General features: G+C 41.2%; 1 protein-coding gene across 4 annotated transcripts in view; it reads right to left on the reverse strand.

The window, feature by feature from the left end:
• The window catches only part of ZFC3H1 (zinc finger C3H1-type containing), a 127975-nt gene that overhangs the window by 59279 nt on the left and 52140 nt on the right, over window positions 1-16556 (reverse strand). For all 4 annotated transcript variants that reach the window (XM_085873076.1, XM_085873074.1, XM_085873075.1 and 1 more), the window contains exons 13-15: window positions 10610-10784; window positions 6980-7117; window positions 266-1066 (exon numbers count right to left, since the gene is read on the reverse strand). In XM_085873076.1, the coding sequence (XP_085729202.1) occupies window positions 266-1066; window positions 6980-7117; window positions 10610-10784 (1114 nt within the window). The remainder of the gene's footprint in view (window positions 1-265; window positions 1067-6979; window positions 7118-10609; window positions 10785-16556) is intronic.

The following is a 16556-nucleotide window of genomic DNA, read 5'->3' on the forward strand; positions in this document are numbered from 1 at the left end:
TTAATTAATTAACAGGGGAGGGGAAAGAATCTTCTTGCATCAATTATAAAAATCACTCATGTGATGAAAGACTACAGTACATTAGGGTGCAGGTGTGCGAGTGTGGAGGTAGGAACTTTATAAAACACGTAAGCAGATTGTTTAAAACTAGTGCCACGTCAACTCTTATTGCATTCTATTTGTTGTTCAGGAAACACAAAGAATGTCACACGACCAGCTCAAACCCTCCACGAGGAAACTATGTGTTGTACAATCCAGAAATTACCCGTGCAGCTGATGGCGAAGACAATGCGGTCTTCGGAAACAGAGCACAGCAGAAGCCCTTAATCATTTCTTCCAGACCAGGTGCTTCAGCGTGCATCTTTCCAAGCTGTTTGGAATTCCACGGAAGTTTGTTAATCTTCTTGGTTGCTTTGGTTCCTTCTGCATTCAATCCTTTGTCAGACGCAGAAGTTGTTTTGTGAAAGTTCTCTTTTCCTGTAGGCACAGAGCCATGCGATTTGGCCATGGCCGCTCCATCGATCCGAAGGCTGTTCCCGTTGCCGTTGGTCCTCTTTGCCGCTCCCACTTCGATTCTAACCTCCTCTTCAGCACCCACCACAAGATTGGGCCTGGTAGTTAAGGTGGCATCATGAGGTTTCTCTGCATTGGCGACATGCAACACAACTCCAGCAGCTCCTTTTGTCAAGTTGCTGCCCTCCCCTTCTGCAGCAGGACCGAGACTCAGCTTGTCCTGAGATAGGTCGTGGAGAGAAGGTTGACTCGTGGAAGCGAGTGCGGCCTGCTTTTGAGCAGCAGGTTTGTTGGCAGGCTGGGTGAGGAGCCTTTTCACCGTCGGTTGGGCCACTGCTTGAATGATTCGTTTGTGTGTCACTGTCTTCCGTTTTGAGGCATGCTGAGCTGCTTTCAGCCGTCGGATTTTCTCCGCATACTCAAGTTCCAGCCGCTGCAACCGGAGCTTCTCGCTGGCGATGAACTCTGCAGATAGTTTCGAGCCACATGCCGCGTTGCCAAATGTTGCGTTCAGTCCAGATGGCTGGTTGTCAATGCAAAGCCTTTTTGCCAACTGTAAAAATAAAAGAACTTTTACTACAGGAGACACTGATATAATTTGAAGTAAAACTGCTTTTAAAGTAAGGTACTGTACTTCAAAAATAAAATAAAAACAATAAAGCTATTTAAGAAAGCATAACAATGCCAAGGAAATCAGCACAAAAGCACATGCACCAATGCTAACAAAAAAAAAAAAAATTCAGATCATCAAATTATTACCTCCGCCACCAAAGGTGAAGGAGGTTATGCTTTCACCCCTTTCGGTCTGTTTGTGTACAGCGTATCTCAAAAGGTTGTGGACAGATTCGGGCGAAACTTGGTGGACATGCTGGGATGTGTGACAAGGAAGAATCGATTCGATTTTGGTGAAGATCTGAATCTGGATCTGGATACGATAATTATTTAATTTCTAAAGTGATTCCTCACCATCGAGAGATAGGGCCAAAAAACAATTTATAGCATATTACAAAACTGTATTGGGCCCAATATGTTCTCGTGGATCAGGCATTCCGTGGCGGAGGTATGCGCTCTACCGAGTGCCCTTCTAGTTACCCTCAAAGGAGAGGGTCTTGTATTTCGGTCCATTTGTCCGCACAGAGCTTTCATGTTTTTCTCCGCAACCACTTGCCAGATCGAGATGAAATTTTCACTATAGGAGCACTCATGTGGAATGTTATATTGATAATTATGATGTCATAGATCATGTGATGTGGCAGCCATGTTAGAAAAACAGAAAAACTTTGGACCCCTGCATCTCTGAAACCGCACCAAGGAAAAAAAATTGAAACTTTGCACATAGTAAGTACTCCTCATAGGGGGAATAGGTGGTTTTTTGATGATGTCATAGGTGCCTTCGTTATGACGTCATAATTGCATATGTAGAACGCTACATCTGATCAGAATGAAATTTTTTGAGGTCATCGATGGTAAAATGGTCCACAGAAAAAAAAATTTTTTGATGCCAACGGTCACATGATTCGGAAGCAATATTGTTTAAAAAAATAAAATAACTTCTCTGAAGTGGCCGAACAAATTGTGGCAACTTTACACGTATGACTGCCTATCCATGAGGAACAAAAGATTCATACATATGACATCAGAGGTCACATGGTTTGGCAGCAATATTGGATTGAAGAAAAATATTAAATGTTCTCTCTGGAACCGCTTAATCAATTGACGTGAAACTTCAAAATTATGTTCTAGTAGTGATGGGGAATACAAGTTTTAAATTTCAACTTGATCGGACACATTGTCCAGCAGCCATAATTCTTTAAATTTTTGATTTGCATTCTTTTGGATTATTTTGAATAAGACTCACTTGGCTGTGCCTGGATGGTTTTCAGGGGAGAGGAGTAGTAGGTGAACCCCGAATCCTATCCGGGATCCTCCTGATAACTTCATCTTTGCTTTTTTCTTGTTTGGGTTCCTTCTGATGACTCCAATGCAGGACTGTACCTATTTGGGTCTTCCATTTGATTTGAATTAAATTGAATAATAAAAAAACGTCATTGGTCAGGGTCAGGTGTCCAATCAAAGTGAGGTTGCATTAAAGCGGGATGTCTTGGGACCCAGTCATCACTGCCAGCAGTTATGAAGTGGCAGTTCTAATTATGTCTCTTATTAATTGAATAACACACTAGCACACAAAGCAAGTCCTGGCGAGGGTCTGCAATCGCATATTGCTCTTTTTCTTGTTTCTTTTGCAATTAGAATGCCGTGCCGTGGAAAGACGGATTATGCTGCTCAATACACCTTAACATAGCGCGTGTTTAAAACAGGGGAATTCTTTCAGCTTCTTTGGAGTTAATTAGCCTAATCAACTTGAGAGATCGTGACGATCATTTCAGTGTGTCACACTACACATCAGAAAGCTCCGGTGGAACTATACCTGCACAGAGTGAGAAGCTCACCAGTCTGTGTTGTCCAAGCATATGTTCCGCTAACTCACGAGCAAGCCGATAGGAAAATTTCCCTCAAAATTTCCCTGCTTCAAGCAAATGCAACAACCATCAACCCCAGCGTCGTCAAAGTTCCAAAATCCAAATTGACTGCACACCTCAACTCTGTTACTCCTCGCTTCTCCAATCGATGGAACCCTCTTCCAGAGGCTGTTCTGTCTCGACTCAAACAATCAGTGCACTATCATCTCAGCATTCCCAATTCTGGCCCATGATCTTTATTTCCCCCACCCCCCCACCCCCAATAACCTTTCTGAACTTAATCACCTTACTTGCTAGTTTCAGTGTTGACCTCCCCTCCTCCTTCTTTTCCTGTTCTCAGTAGAAGTAAATCAAGTGTGCCCAACTCCCAAAGATCAACTCTTAAGTACACATTTCAAATGTATGCTCTTTAAATAACTTCCATATGTACTTGTTTAACAATGAATATAAATGATTGTTAAATAATGAATTGCAATATATTGATTGTCAAAGTCATTGTGCAATGTAGACATCCGCACATACATGCAGACACTCACATATACCATATTATTATTATTATTATAAAACATTTGATTAGTACACCAAAATTGAAATATGCATTTCAATAATACGCATTATCAAAGCTTTTCGACTTGCACTCTTCAGGATAACACCGCAAGCAGATGAAGAAGAAGCACCAAACTCTCGTTTATAAAGTTACAATGTAATGTGCTCAACGCTGATTGGTGGAAACACAGAGCATCATGAATAATGAGTAGGCAGAAATGAACCATCATGAATAATGATTAGGCTGAGATGAATCACCAAAGTACCGGCGGAAACGTAACGTGAATTACCTGAGGGCTGGGAGGGGGTTGGTGGTTTCCATGATGACACAACGTTGACTGTGGTACAGTTGTCACAGTCAAGCCATCAGTCAAAATAGATGTAAAGTTCAGACAAATTCTGTCGACAAAGAATGTGGCCTCCATTTCACGAAGGATGATGGTTTTATTCTCATTATTCATGATGGTTCATTTCTACCGACTCATTATTCATGATGCTCCATGGTTCCACCAATCAGGTAATCCCATCCTTTCTTTCTCTCAACCAATCAATGTTGAGGACATTACATTGCACCTTAAGAACGAGAGGTTGATGCTTCTTCTTAATCATCTGCTTGCGGTTTTATCCTGAGTGCAAGTTGAAAAGCTTCGATAATGTCCATTTTATTGAAATGCATATTTAAATTCTTATTATGATCAAATGTATGCTCTCAAATATATATATATATATATATATATATATATATATATATATATATATATATATATATATATATATATATATATATATATATATATAAAATAATAAATATATATAATAATAAATATATATTCTATCAAATGAGACACGACAAAATGCAACTGTCTGTACCTTTTCATTGCTTAAACCCAACTCATTTATCTGCCTGGGCCTTGGAGCAGATAACTGCTCCCGAAACAAAAGACTAGCCTCAGCAGTTTCTTAACCTGTTTTGCTAAACCGTCTCATTGCACAATTGTTTGCTTGGACATTGGCTGGGACATTTAGGCAGAGAGATCTTGGCACTGTAACTGTGTATTTTATTTCTCCTGGATGATTAAATGATTCAACTCTATAATAATAAACTTGTTTAAAGAACCTTGAGCGAGTCTTCTCCCACAGCTCATTGCCTTGACATTTGTCCCACTGTCAGTTCTACCTTGCTCTTCCATGAACCTCGCTCTGGTATAAAAAAGGATATTTAATTTAAAAAATAGAAACATGCTCAAATCGGTACGTCTCAACTTGAGCACATCAATTCAACAAGTCAATGTTTTTATTGCCTTTGCCTTCCCCAAAAAGTTCATCTTCGTATAATAAACTCACCTTCAGAGCACTGATTGTTCAAGCTGTCATACTCCACAATGTTATTCAAGCAGAGCTGGTGTTCCACCAATCATCGGAAAACAGAAAAATCCATCGGACACAATTTGGATTTTTGCACAAACATTTTCCAATTAAACTTGAATATGGCAAATCCAATTTCATGCACAAAGTTGAACTTCAAACAACTCTCAAGGCCCTCGGCGGTAGCTTTATTGAGTACTTACTTTCCTCGATGGGCTGGGACTCATCCCTGCCTCACTTCTCACAGCTTCGTGCAGTGGAAACCAAAACGCAAAAAAAAAAGAAAAAAAATCATTCACATCTTCCACAATGAAGCAGAATCCCCAAGCCACATCCTGAAAATGTCAGGGGCTTCTGATTTTACATTTTCTCTCCTCTCTCTCCAAACTGCCACCCTCTCCGTATTTGTTCCATTGCTGCATCATCCCCGGTTTCCACTCCTCTCCTTTGTGCTTGAGCAGCCCCCTCCTTGCTGTGCTTGAGCTTGTATCCAGCTTGTTCACCACAATGTGTCCTCCACCTCTTCCCCTTACTCTCTCATTCTTCCCAATGCCCAATTCTTCCCTCCAAAGTGTCCTTGTTGTGTTGCGCTACCATATTGTTGATGTTTCCCCACTTTCCAGCATGTTCTTTAAGTGCTTTCGTTTTATAGCTCTTCCACGAGCCTCAACTGAAAAAAATATTTGAGCATTACTCAATTTAGAAAATAAAATAAAATAATTTCAATGTGATACATAATCAGCACATAAAAGCAGCCTGTTTTGTGATGCATGCCCTTTACCCAAAATTGAAACAGCTTTTACATTCACAGTGATCAAATGCGCTGGAACTTACCAAGTTCAGAAAACTGGTATGCCAGAATTACAGGCCATGCCTCATTTGACGCTTTTCCATCATATTTATATCCATCCATTCATACTCTGTGCAGAGCGTTGGTGCTGCCGAAGCAGTCTCCTTGGCTATTGGGCACAATCCTGGATGGGTCGCCACTCCAACACAGGATACCAGAATGCTGGCACTCATTTTTGCTGACCTCAGAAGGATGACAGGCAGTCAACCCCACCTGGTATTAATTCAACAGTTAGGGGGGATTTGAACTCAGGATCCTAGGATCCCAAGCCCACCAACCGAACCGTTAAGCAAACACCAGGCAAATATTTATATGAGCATTTTTTTTTGAACAAGTTTAAAAATAAAATGCGGACTTCAATTTATTTGTTTGGGTTGGAAGCTAGTGCAAAGCTGATGTAATGAGTGGCTAGAAATCTATTGTAACAGCTTCGCTCGTTTGCGGGCATTTCAAGTCATCGTTAAAATGAGGTAAAGATCTATGCTTTTCTCATCTTCATACATGCAAATGCAACTGTTCCATTGATGAAACAAAGCACAAATTACAGAAAATGGAGTTCATTTCCAGTCTATCATGAAGAGGGAGAGTTAGTGTGAATGAAATGGAAGAAGAAATTGAGGTGGGGGAGGGGGAGAGGGGGAGGGAGAGAGAGAGGGAGAGAGAGAGGGAGAGAGAGAGGGAGAGAGAGAGGGAGAGAGAGAGGGAGGGAGAGAGAGAGGGAGGGAGAGAGAGAGAGAGAGAGAGAGAGAGAGAGAGAGGGAGAGAGAGAGAGAGGGAGAGAGAGGGAGGGAGAGAGAGAGAGGGAGAGGGAGAGGGAGAGGGAGAGAGAGAGAGGGAGAGGGAGAGGGAGAGGGAGAGGGAGAGGGAGAGGGAGAGGGAGAGGGAGAGGGAGAGGGAGAGGGAGAGGGAGAGGGAGGAAGGAGGATAAGTGGGTGTAGTACACCCTATTAGGAGTGGTGATGGATCAAACCATCACTGTTTTTCACACCCAAGAAGGGAGCCATTGAAGTTCTTCACAAAATAAAACAATGCAATACTTCCAAATAAGTTTAAATAAACAAATGATATGTAAAGATCGTCATTCTGATGTAAATAATAATAAAAACGATGATGCATTTCAAAGTGCTCTTTTGTAAATGCCAAACCACCTCCAAAGGATGTGATGGGGATGCGAGCGTGGTTCAGCATGCCACTGCTCACCATGCAATGCACTGTCAAATCTCACCTTCGGACTCTCCACTGAGGTCTGAGCTCGACGCTTGGTGGGAGCGGACTGCTTAAATATCACCGTGGTCATACTCTTTGCAATTGCAGGCTTGGTATTGATTTCAGACTTGTGTACACATTGCTGGGCTTTATTCACCTGGAACAAAAGACAGTAGGTCATCGGGAGGAGGTATCCACACTTTAGTAAAGAGCGATAAGAGTGGGACAAACAATATATGGCCAAAATGTGCCAATAGACTTCATCCCGTGCCTATTAATGCAGAAATAGAGACCATGGCAATGGCCCAAAGTATCCTTGCAACGTGTCAAGTGACAAGAGACTAACTGTCATTTGGCGTAGGCTACTGGCTAATTGAATGGTTGGATACAAAGGCCAAGAGGTGATAATTAAAAGTCAAACCACCACTTTAATAACAGACAATCATGACCTCAGTGATTGAATGATGAACGGTCAAGCATTCTATTTTTAACCATTTTAAAAAACTTATTCCTAATAGTTTAAGGAAATAAAAGAAAACAAATATCAGAATTGTATCCAGTCTGATTTCTCAAACCAAAACTGTTAAGCACTGGTTAAAGTATTGTTACGGTTGTGGGGGTAGATGGAGGAATTTAATTGGAAAGTTAGGATTGAATAGAGTTGGTTGGTCCGTGGATGTGTAGGAGACATCTCAATGTAATTATAAGTAGGGAAACTGAGCTTACACGTTGCGTGTCACCACACGGGGAGGGGGGGGGGGGAGGGTGGTGCGGTGAAGTGTTAATGAGATAGGGATTAAGGATGAGTTCCCCCAGTATGTGATTACCCCCTCCTGTGACTTTTCCCTACGTTTTTGTATTACGAACCAGCAGTGATAGAATTATGTTTTTTTTTAAACCACAGCTACGATTACAACCGAGCTGCATGACCAAGTAAGAAGAAGCCCCGCCTCCAAGGGTGATGATTGATAGGCGTGAGGTGAAGGAGGAGGAGGAGGAGGAGGAGGAGGAGGAGGAGGAGGAAAAGAAGAAGGAGAAGAAGCTCGTAGAGAGAGAGGAGGAATGGACAAGTGTGGAGTGAGGGACGCACTCGGTCGATAGAGCACGTAGCTAGGAGATGGCCTGCAAGAGTGGGGCTTTACGAAATGGCTTTCATGTGACGCATGAGGAAGACAGCGCAATTCTCGTATTCGTGCTGAGGGGATTGGGCTCGTGTAATGATGCGAGACTTTGGCCATCGACTCTTGGCTGGTCGTACAAGATGGGCTTCAAAGCCTCGTATATGTCACCGAAGGAGACGGCGCCATTCTAAACTATACAGGGTCTCCGAGCCATAGTGTTGAATTACCCCACTCATGAATTGCCTGTCGTACGAACGTTCCCGCTACAAGGGAGCGGGCTTGGCACCGTTTTTGGGTGCGTCTACGAAGCTCCTCAATTCCAAGTTCCTCAAGGACCATCTCTGGACCAAGCTAAGTGCCAGAATAAAGGAAGGATTCACATTTATTTTGTTTCCCCTTGTCTGTATTTAAGTCTGTGTGGAGGCACCTCAATTTAGACTTTACGTTTAATTTATCTCATTATTATTATTATTATAAATTAATTATTGTTCCTTGTAAATATTTGCCGATTTTCATTAAATTGTGAAGTTATTTAAAGTTGCTGTGTCCATGTATTTGTCATGGGGTTCGAGATAAACCTCCCTGTGCTATGCTCCCTGTGCCTCAGTCACTCCGCCCTGCCCCTCCCACGCACGTTATAATCTCCAAGGATCAATGTGTCCGCCTCCTATTAAAGGTGCTGTCACACCTTGACGATTTAGCCAGCGTATGCAGACTTATGAAAAATTTGTCGAAAACGCTGGCACACGTCGAATACGTTATGGGTAAGTTTTGATAATATTAAGAGCACGCTGAAAAAAACAGCCATACGTCATAGCACGCTGGCTTTCATCGTTGTACTTTGCGGTTGTCCTCAAATTTTAGCATGCTTGAAATTTTACGACGTATGCCAGCGCATGACTCACACGTTCCGCTACGCTGGCCATAAGTTGTAGCCACGTTATGCGATCGTTGGCACACGTTACTTGTAAGTTACTCATAAGTCGAAACATGTCGAGGTAATGATTAGCATACCCGAAACTTATTTATAACCTATGAGTAACGTGTTGTAGGCACGTTACATGATCGTTGACACACGTCGGGGCACGTTATGCGATCGTTGACATACGTCGAGGCACGTTACTTGCAAGTTACTCACAAGTCGAAACGCGTCAAGGTAATGCTTCGCGTACCCAAAACTTATTTCTAACCTATGAGCAACGTGCTTTGAACCTATGTGTAACGTACCTCCAACGCATATTGACGTATTTGATTGATGTCTTCCGGACGACCACAGAACTTACTGAACGTGTTTCTAATTTACAGCTACCGTATAATGGCGTATTGGCAGCGTTTTAATTAAAAAAAAAAAAAAAAAAAAAAAAAAAAAAAAAAACAATAACTTCCGATATTTCGTCACGTCTGATTGCCTCTTCAGTTTGCTCATGTGTTATTCTTAGTTCCTCCTCTGTGAATATTTTCTGTTTGAGGATATTGTCACGTCGACGTCGAAACTTAAAAGCAAATGTCCGATTATATTTTAAAATTCATGATAGACTAAAAAAAAAAAATAATAATAATAATAATAATAATAAAAAACAACAACAACAACAACAACAACAACAACAACAACAACAACAACAACTTCAGATACTTCGTCACGTGCCTTCACGGAGCCAAGGAGAAAAAAAGAAAATGTGCCTTGACGGAGAAAATAAGTTTCGGGTATGCTAAACATTACCTCGACGCGTTTCGACTTATGAGTAACTTACAAGGAACTTGTGTCGACGTGTGTCAACAATCGCATATCATGCCTACAACATATTCCCAGCGTAGCGGAACGTGTGAGCTATACGGCGAGTACGTCGTAAAATTTTCAGCATGCTTGAAATTTCACGATGTACTAGACGTACCACGATATATGACGGCGTACTTCATCGTTTTTCAGCGTGCTCTTAACGTATACACAACTTACCCAGACCATATTCGACGTATGCCAGCGTTTTAGACACATTTTTCATAGGTTGGCATACGCTGGTTAAATCGTCAAGGTGTGGCTGCATGGTTGACACTTCCAATTCTCAGGCGGTTATGATTTAAATCGGTGTGCGGCAGGTTTTTAACAGGCTACGCCAGGAGTTCGTCAGCGATTCGTGCAGCGCGCTATGCCTAAGTTAAACTATCGTTGGGCATAGGTTGTGAACGCCGACAACAGGCAAAGCATTCGTTGGTACAAGGTATCTTTAAGACAACGAAACGTTCTGTGCCCGTTACCAATATGTTATGCATACGACCAAAACTTTTTTTAAAAAACGTCAAAATTTCAGCGTACGCCAACGTTTTACATACATTTTCATACGTTGCCATTGCTGGCTAAATCGTCAAGGTGTAACAGCGCCTTAAGGAAGAACCGCTCGACCATCCGGGCTGGTGGTGTTAACCGCCCTTAACCACAATTTGGGTTGGGGGGAGATTAACCTGGACCGCCAGCATTGTGACAATATTAACTTCTGCAGTGGAACATGGCAGTAGTCAAACAGAAAAACTACCTGCTGTGCAAGGTGTCGGAGGGCAGTACGATTGACCAGCACGACACGTTCAGTTGCCTGAAGTTGCTCTCGGAGCCTCTCCAAGCGAGCCTCAGCCTGGTGTAGTATGTTGGAGCGACGCTCATACTGCTGCTGTAACTGTTGCAAAATGGCCTCTTTTGCTCGTAGTGGAGACCTAAGGGTTAAGAAGAAATGGATTTAAAATTTATAGCAGATGGTTGATCAGACAAAAGGCATTACCACTAAGAAAATAATTTTTTTTAACAAAGACAGAAACCAATTCAAACCAGACTCTGTAGTGCGATGGGTAGAGTGTCCGCTCCGACCGAGTCTGGGAGGTTGGTAGTTCAAATCCTGGCCGAGTTTTATCAAATCGAAGACTAAAAATGGTACATGCTGCTTCCTTGCTTGACGGTCAGCATTTTAAAGGGTTAAGAGTACAGGCAATCCCCATAGGTTGGCATCCATGAGGAGGAGGAAATTCCCCGCTGAGTGCAGTGAGAAAAACGGTGCCATTGTTGATGTCGCTGGTTCCCAAAGTGTCCCAGGAAGTCACGGCACTTCCCCCAAGCTCAGTGGCTGTTTGTCTCATCTATCAGTCCTGTCTCATGTGGCAGTTCCACTATAAGCCTAAGATACTATTTTTTTTAAGGCTTTTAATATAAAAACCCAGCTGGCTCAGTAATGACCTTTAAGAGGAGAGCTAATCTAAACTTCCTGCCTTCTCCAGTCTTGCATGTGAAGCCAGCCCACACATTGTGGTAAATTCCTTTATGTTCTCGAGGTAACGAAGGAAGCTTAGTGTTGGCTGAGTAGTTGGGGTGGCAAGCTTGGGAGCTTCGAGTCCCAAGTTTGAACCATGTCAGCCACTGAATCAACACCAGGTGGGGTTGACTCAGCCGGTCATCCTTATGAGGTTGGTGAAATGAGTACCAGTGTACTAGTAATAGGGGCATTGCATCAACGACAGCCACACCCTCAGCCAATGATGCTACCCACAGCCTTGTGCTGCATACGGAGGAGGAGGAGGAGGAGGAGGAGGTGGAGGAGGAGGTGGAGGAGGAGGAGGAGGAAACTGAGGATGGACCCAAAAAATAGAGTTGCCCCATTATTAAAGTCTTCTTTTAATTCCTCCAGTTGCATAAGTAACTAGAACGGGCACTCATAGAGCGCATACCTTCGCCGCCACTACTTTTTTACCTTCGCATTCTGCGAAAGGTTATGTTTTGGTTGGCGTGTATTTATTACCTTCACATTCTGCGAAAGGTTATGTTTTGGTTGGCGTGTATTTATTACCTTCACATTCTGCGAAAGGTTATGTTTTGGTCGGCGAGTATTTATTTATTACCTTCACATTCTGCGAAAGGTTATGTTTTGGTTGGCGTGTATTTATTTATTTACTTGTAATCTTGTGATTCGTATAACTCAAAAAAGTATTAAACCGAATTGCATGAAATTTGGTGGGATGATTGGTTATTAGCCAGGAAGCATTCGATTACATTTTGGGATCGTTCGGGTCAAAGGTCAAGGTCAAGGTCACGAAAAGGTCAAAATCGTCTTTTTACGATAACACGGTCAATGTTTATTCAATTTGCATGCAACTAACGCCAAAATGTTCAGAATTCAACGCCTCATCTTGTGATATGCAATATGACACAATGACGCCCATACTCTTGTTACCGGTTCGGGGTCAAAGGTCAGGGGGGTCACGACCTTGAAAAATATGCGGTTTTTGTCATAACTTGGTCAATTCTTGTCCGCTTTACATGAACCCAGCACCAAAATGTTCAGAATTTAATGCCCAATCTTGTGACACAATGACGTCATAACACATGTCACCGGTTGGGGTAAAATGTCGGGGGGGGGGGGTCACACCCTTGAAAAATATGCGGTTTTCGGCATAACTTAGTCAATTCTTATTTGATTTGCATGAAACCAGCATCAAACGAGATTACCTTCTCTTGTTGAAACGTTGTATTCACCAAGCTTGCGAGTGAAGACTCACCAAAACGACGCGAGTTGATTGTTGTTTAGTCCGTAGCCCCCGAAAGTCGGGAGGGGGGGTCATGACATTATAGATATGTGGTTTGTGTCATAAGACCATTCATATGAAACCAGTTCCCCACACTCATATACATATACATATACATATACATATACATACCTGGTGTTGGCGCAGTGGTAAGGGCAGCGGCTTGGGATCCATAAGGTCCTGAGTTCAAGCCCCGTTGGCTGATGAATTAACACCAGGGGGTTGACTCAGCCTGTCATCCTTCCGAGGTCGGCGAAATGAGTACCAGTATACTGGGCCGGTGTATACCCTGGTTAAAATAGGTGTACCATATCCCTGTGTCGTAAGAGGCGACCAGGGTTGCGTCAGGAAGGGCATCCGGCGTAAAACATGTGCCAAATCAATATGCGGATCATATGGATAATCCACTGTGGTGACCCCTAACAGGAGCAGCCGAAAGAAGAAGAAGAAGAAGACATATATACACATACATACATATATATATATATATACATATATATATATATATATATATATATATATATATATATATATATATATATATATATATATATATATATATATATATATAGTTGCGAGTAGGGTAAGAATACTGATTCTGGCTCACTTTTCCCCATGTAAATGAATGGGGGATTTTCAGCGATTCATTTTTTTTTTCCCTAAAAATAAACCCCCTTTTTATCCCAAGGTATATTTATTTGTCTCCCCTTTTAACTTTGAGGTTGAACCTCATTGAATTGAACACCTGGGGGTTGAACAGCTCACTCATTGAACCTATAAAGATTTGTTCATTCTCAAATTCCTTCAATAGTTTAATTTTCTTTGCACAATAATCCCCATCTAAAATATTGACAAACAAAACATTTGAATCTTTATATTTTTTAAGATACCCCATTTGTGCCATTACGAAATGATAAACTTCTCTTAATGCTCTTGTTTGACCACCTCCTGAGCCACAGGTTATTTTTTGTTAAGCCCCGCCCACTTTTCTTTAAGCCCCGCCCACTTTTGCTAAGCTCCGCCCACTTTTCATAAGGTATTTTTTCTAAGCCACGCCCACTTTTCCTAAGCCCTGCCCACTTTTGCTAAGCTCCGCCCACTTTTCACTAGGTATTTTTCTAAGCCACGCCCACTTTTCCTAAGCCCCGCCCACTTTTGCTAAGCTCCGCCCACTTTTCATAAGGTATTTTTTCTAAGCCACGCCCACTTTTCCTAAGCTCCGCCCACTTTTCATAAGGTATTTTTCTAAGCCACGCCCACTTTTCCTAAGCCCCGCCCACTTTTGCTAAGCTCCGCCCACTTTTCATAAGGTATTTTTTCTAAGCCACGCCCACTTTTCCTAAGCTCCGCCTACTTTTGCTAAGCCCCGCCCACTCTTACATCATTTCCAGTTCATCTCTGACTCACAAAGAAATCACTAGAAAATTACAGGATGTTATGGTTTTGAAAAATTTCCCAATGAAGGCTTGCCTAGGCTTGCCCAGGGAATTTCCAAAGGAAACCACACCCACCAGTCTTTCTCTATAAAAGCTTCAAACCCAGGCTCCATTTTAAACATTTGTTTTTGCTGGCAATGGTGTTCTGTGTGCTTGTCTCGAACTGTCTGTCTTCTATGGAACTAAACCTTCAAGTTGATGAACTGGATTCAAACCTCTTATCTATTGAGGTAAGATTTTTTATTTTCCTATTTTCAAACTTTGATTGAAGCATACTCATTTAATAATTAAATAACTTAATTAATACATTATTATTTTCTCTCACAGGAAATTGTGTCTGAAATACGAAATGAAAATACTGCTTTTGCTACAACTTGGGGGAAATTGTTGGCTTGGTTGAAGACCTTGAGTGGGATGACTTTGGTGTTCCTTGGAACTCTCTGTCTTGTATGGAACTAAACCTTCAAGTTGATGAACTGGATTCAAACCTCTTATCTATTGAGGTAAGATTTTTTATTTTCCTATTTTCAAACTTTGATTGAAGCATACTCATTTAATAATTAAATAACTTAATTAATACATTATTATTTTCTCTCACAGGAAATTGTGTCTGAAATACGAAATGAAAATACTGCTTTTGCTACAACTTGGGGGGAAATTGTTGGCTTGGTTGAAGACCTTGAGTGGGATGACTTTGGTGTTCCTTGGAACTCTGTCTTGTATGGAACTAAACCTTCAAGTTGATGAACTGGATTCAAACCTCTTATCTATTGAGGTAAGATTTTTTATTTTCCTATTTTCAAACTTTGATTGAAGCATACTCATTTAATAATTAAATAACTTAATTAATACATTATTATTTTCTCTCACAGGAAATTGTGTCTGAAATACGAAATGAAAATACTGCTTTTGCTACAACTTGGGGGAAATTGTTGGCTTGGTTGAAGACCTTATGAGCGACCAAGACCCACAGAACGAGTTCGTCCTTGATGACCCAACCAAAGAGTTATACCTTGGAGACCAGCAAAATCCTGAAAAAGAGTTTTACAGCAATAGTACTCATTGTGAGTTATCAAGACAATACCCACTGAACAAGTTATACCTTGATGAGCCAGAATACAAGTTTTACCTTGGAGACTCACAAATTTTGAAAAAATCAGTAAATGAGTTCTGCCTTGATGGTTTAAATAACTACCTTGGAGACTCAGGAAAAGGGTTCTGCCAAGATGGTTCTAAATATGGGGCCTACCTTGGAGACTCACAAATTTTGAAAAAAATCAGTAAATGAGTTCTGCCTTGATGGTTTAAATAACTACCTTGGAGACTCAGGAAAAGGGTTCTGCCAAGATGGTTCTAAATATGGGGCCTACCTTGGAGACTCACAAATTTTGAAAAAAATCAGTAAATGAGTTCTGCCTTGATGGTTTAAATAACTACCTTGGAGACTCAGGAAAAGGGTTCTGCCAAGATGGTTCTAAATATGGGGCCTACCTTGGAGACTCACAAATTTTGAAAAAATCAGTAAATGAGTTATCCTTAAGAGACTTTGTAAGTTGGTTTTACTTTGAATACTTGAAATGTGGGTTCTGGATTGATAATTCACAATGTGATACATATCTTGGAAACTCAACGGGAATGTGGTTATACCTTGAAGACTTGGAAAGTTGGGTTTATGTTGGACACTTGAAACTTTTTTGGGGGCTTTTATTTATTTATTTATTATTATTATTATTTTATTTATTTATATTTTGGAGACTTTTGGAGTTGCTATCACTCTTTGGGATCTAAACCTATCGATGTAGTTCTTTGTCGGATGGTGCTTGATGGGAGCAAGATCAAGAAAGTTCTGGGAAGAAAGTGCAGGCTTACTCCCCTTTCTACGTCATCAAACCTGAAAGCCTTAAAAGACAGAATTGGAAGAAGAGAAAAAAAAAAAAAAAACGTAAAATATATATATATAAATATATATATATATATATATATATATATATATATATATATATATATATATATATATATATATATATATATATATATATATATAGGTGGAAATCTCATTTTGAAAAAGACATTGAGTTGGGGTTGAGATTTTGAATGTGAGGGTTGGGACACACACACATACACATCAACAAACAAAAGTTAAGCCTTGACTATTCAGTTGAGGATTCTGTGTTTGGGGTTCACAGATCTAAGAACGTCCCCCTTGACACACATTATATACTGTTATACACCTCGGACTTGGCCCTCGAGTGTCCACAACGGTGTATAGTAGGAGGGAGTGAAGCGCCAACCTATTGCTCCCATTACACACACACACACACACACACACACAAACAAAAGTTAAGCCTTGACTATTCAGTTGAGGATTCTGTGTTTGGGGTTCACAGATCTAAGAACGTCCCCCTTGACACACATTATATACTGTAATACACCTCGGACTTGTCCCTCTAGTGTCCACAAAGGTGTATTATATGCTTAG

The sequence above is a fragment of the Eptatretus burgeri genome, chromosome 3, assembly GCF_056783735.1.
Source record: "Eptatretus burgeri isolate ZD-2024b chromosome 3, Ebu_testis_v1, whole genome shotgun sequence".
Lineage (NCBI taxonomy): Eukaryota > Metazoa > Chordata > Myxini > Myxiniformes > Myxinidae > Eptatretus > Eptatretus burgeri.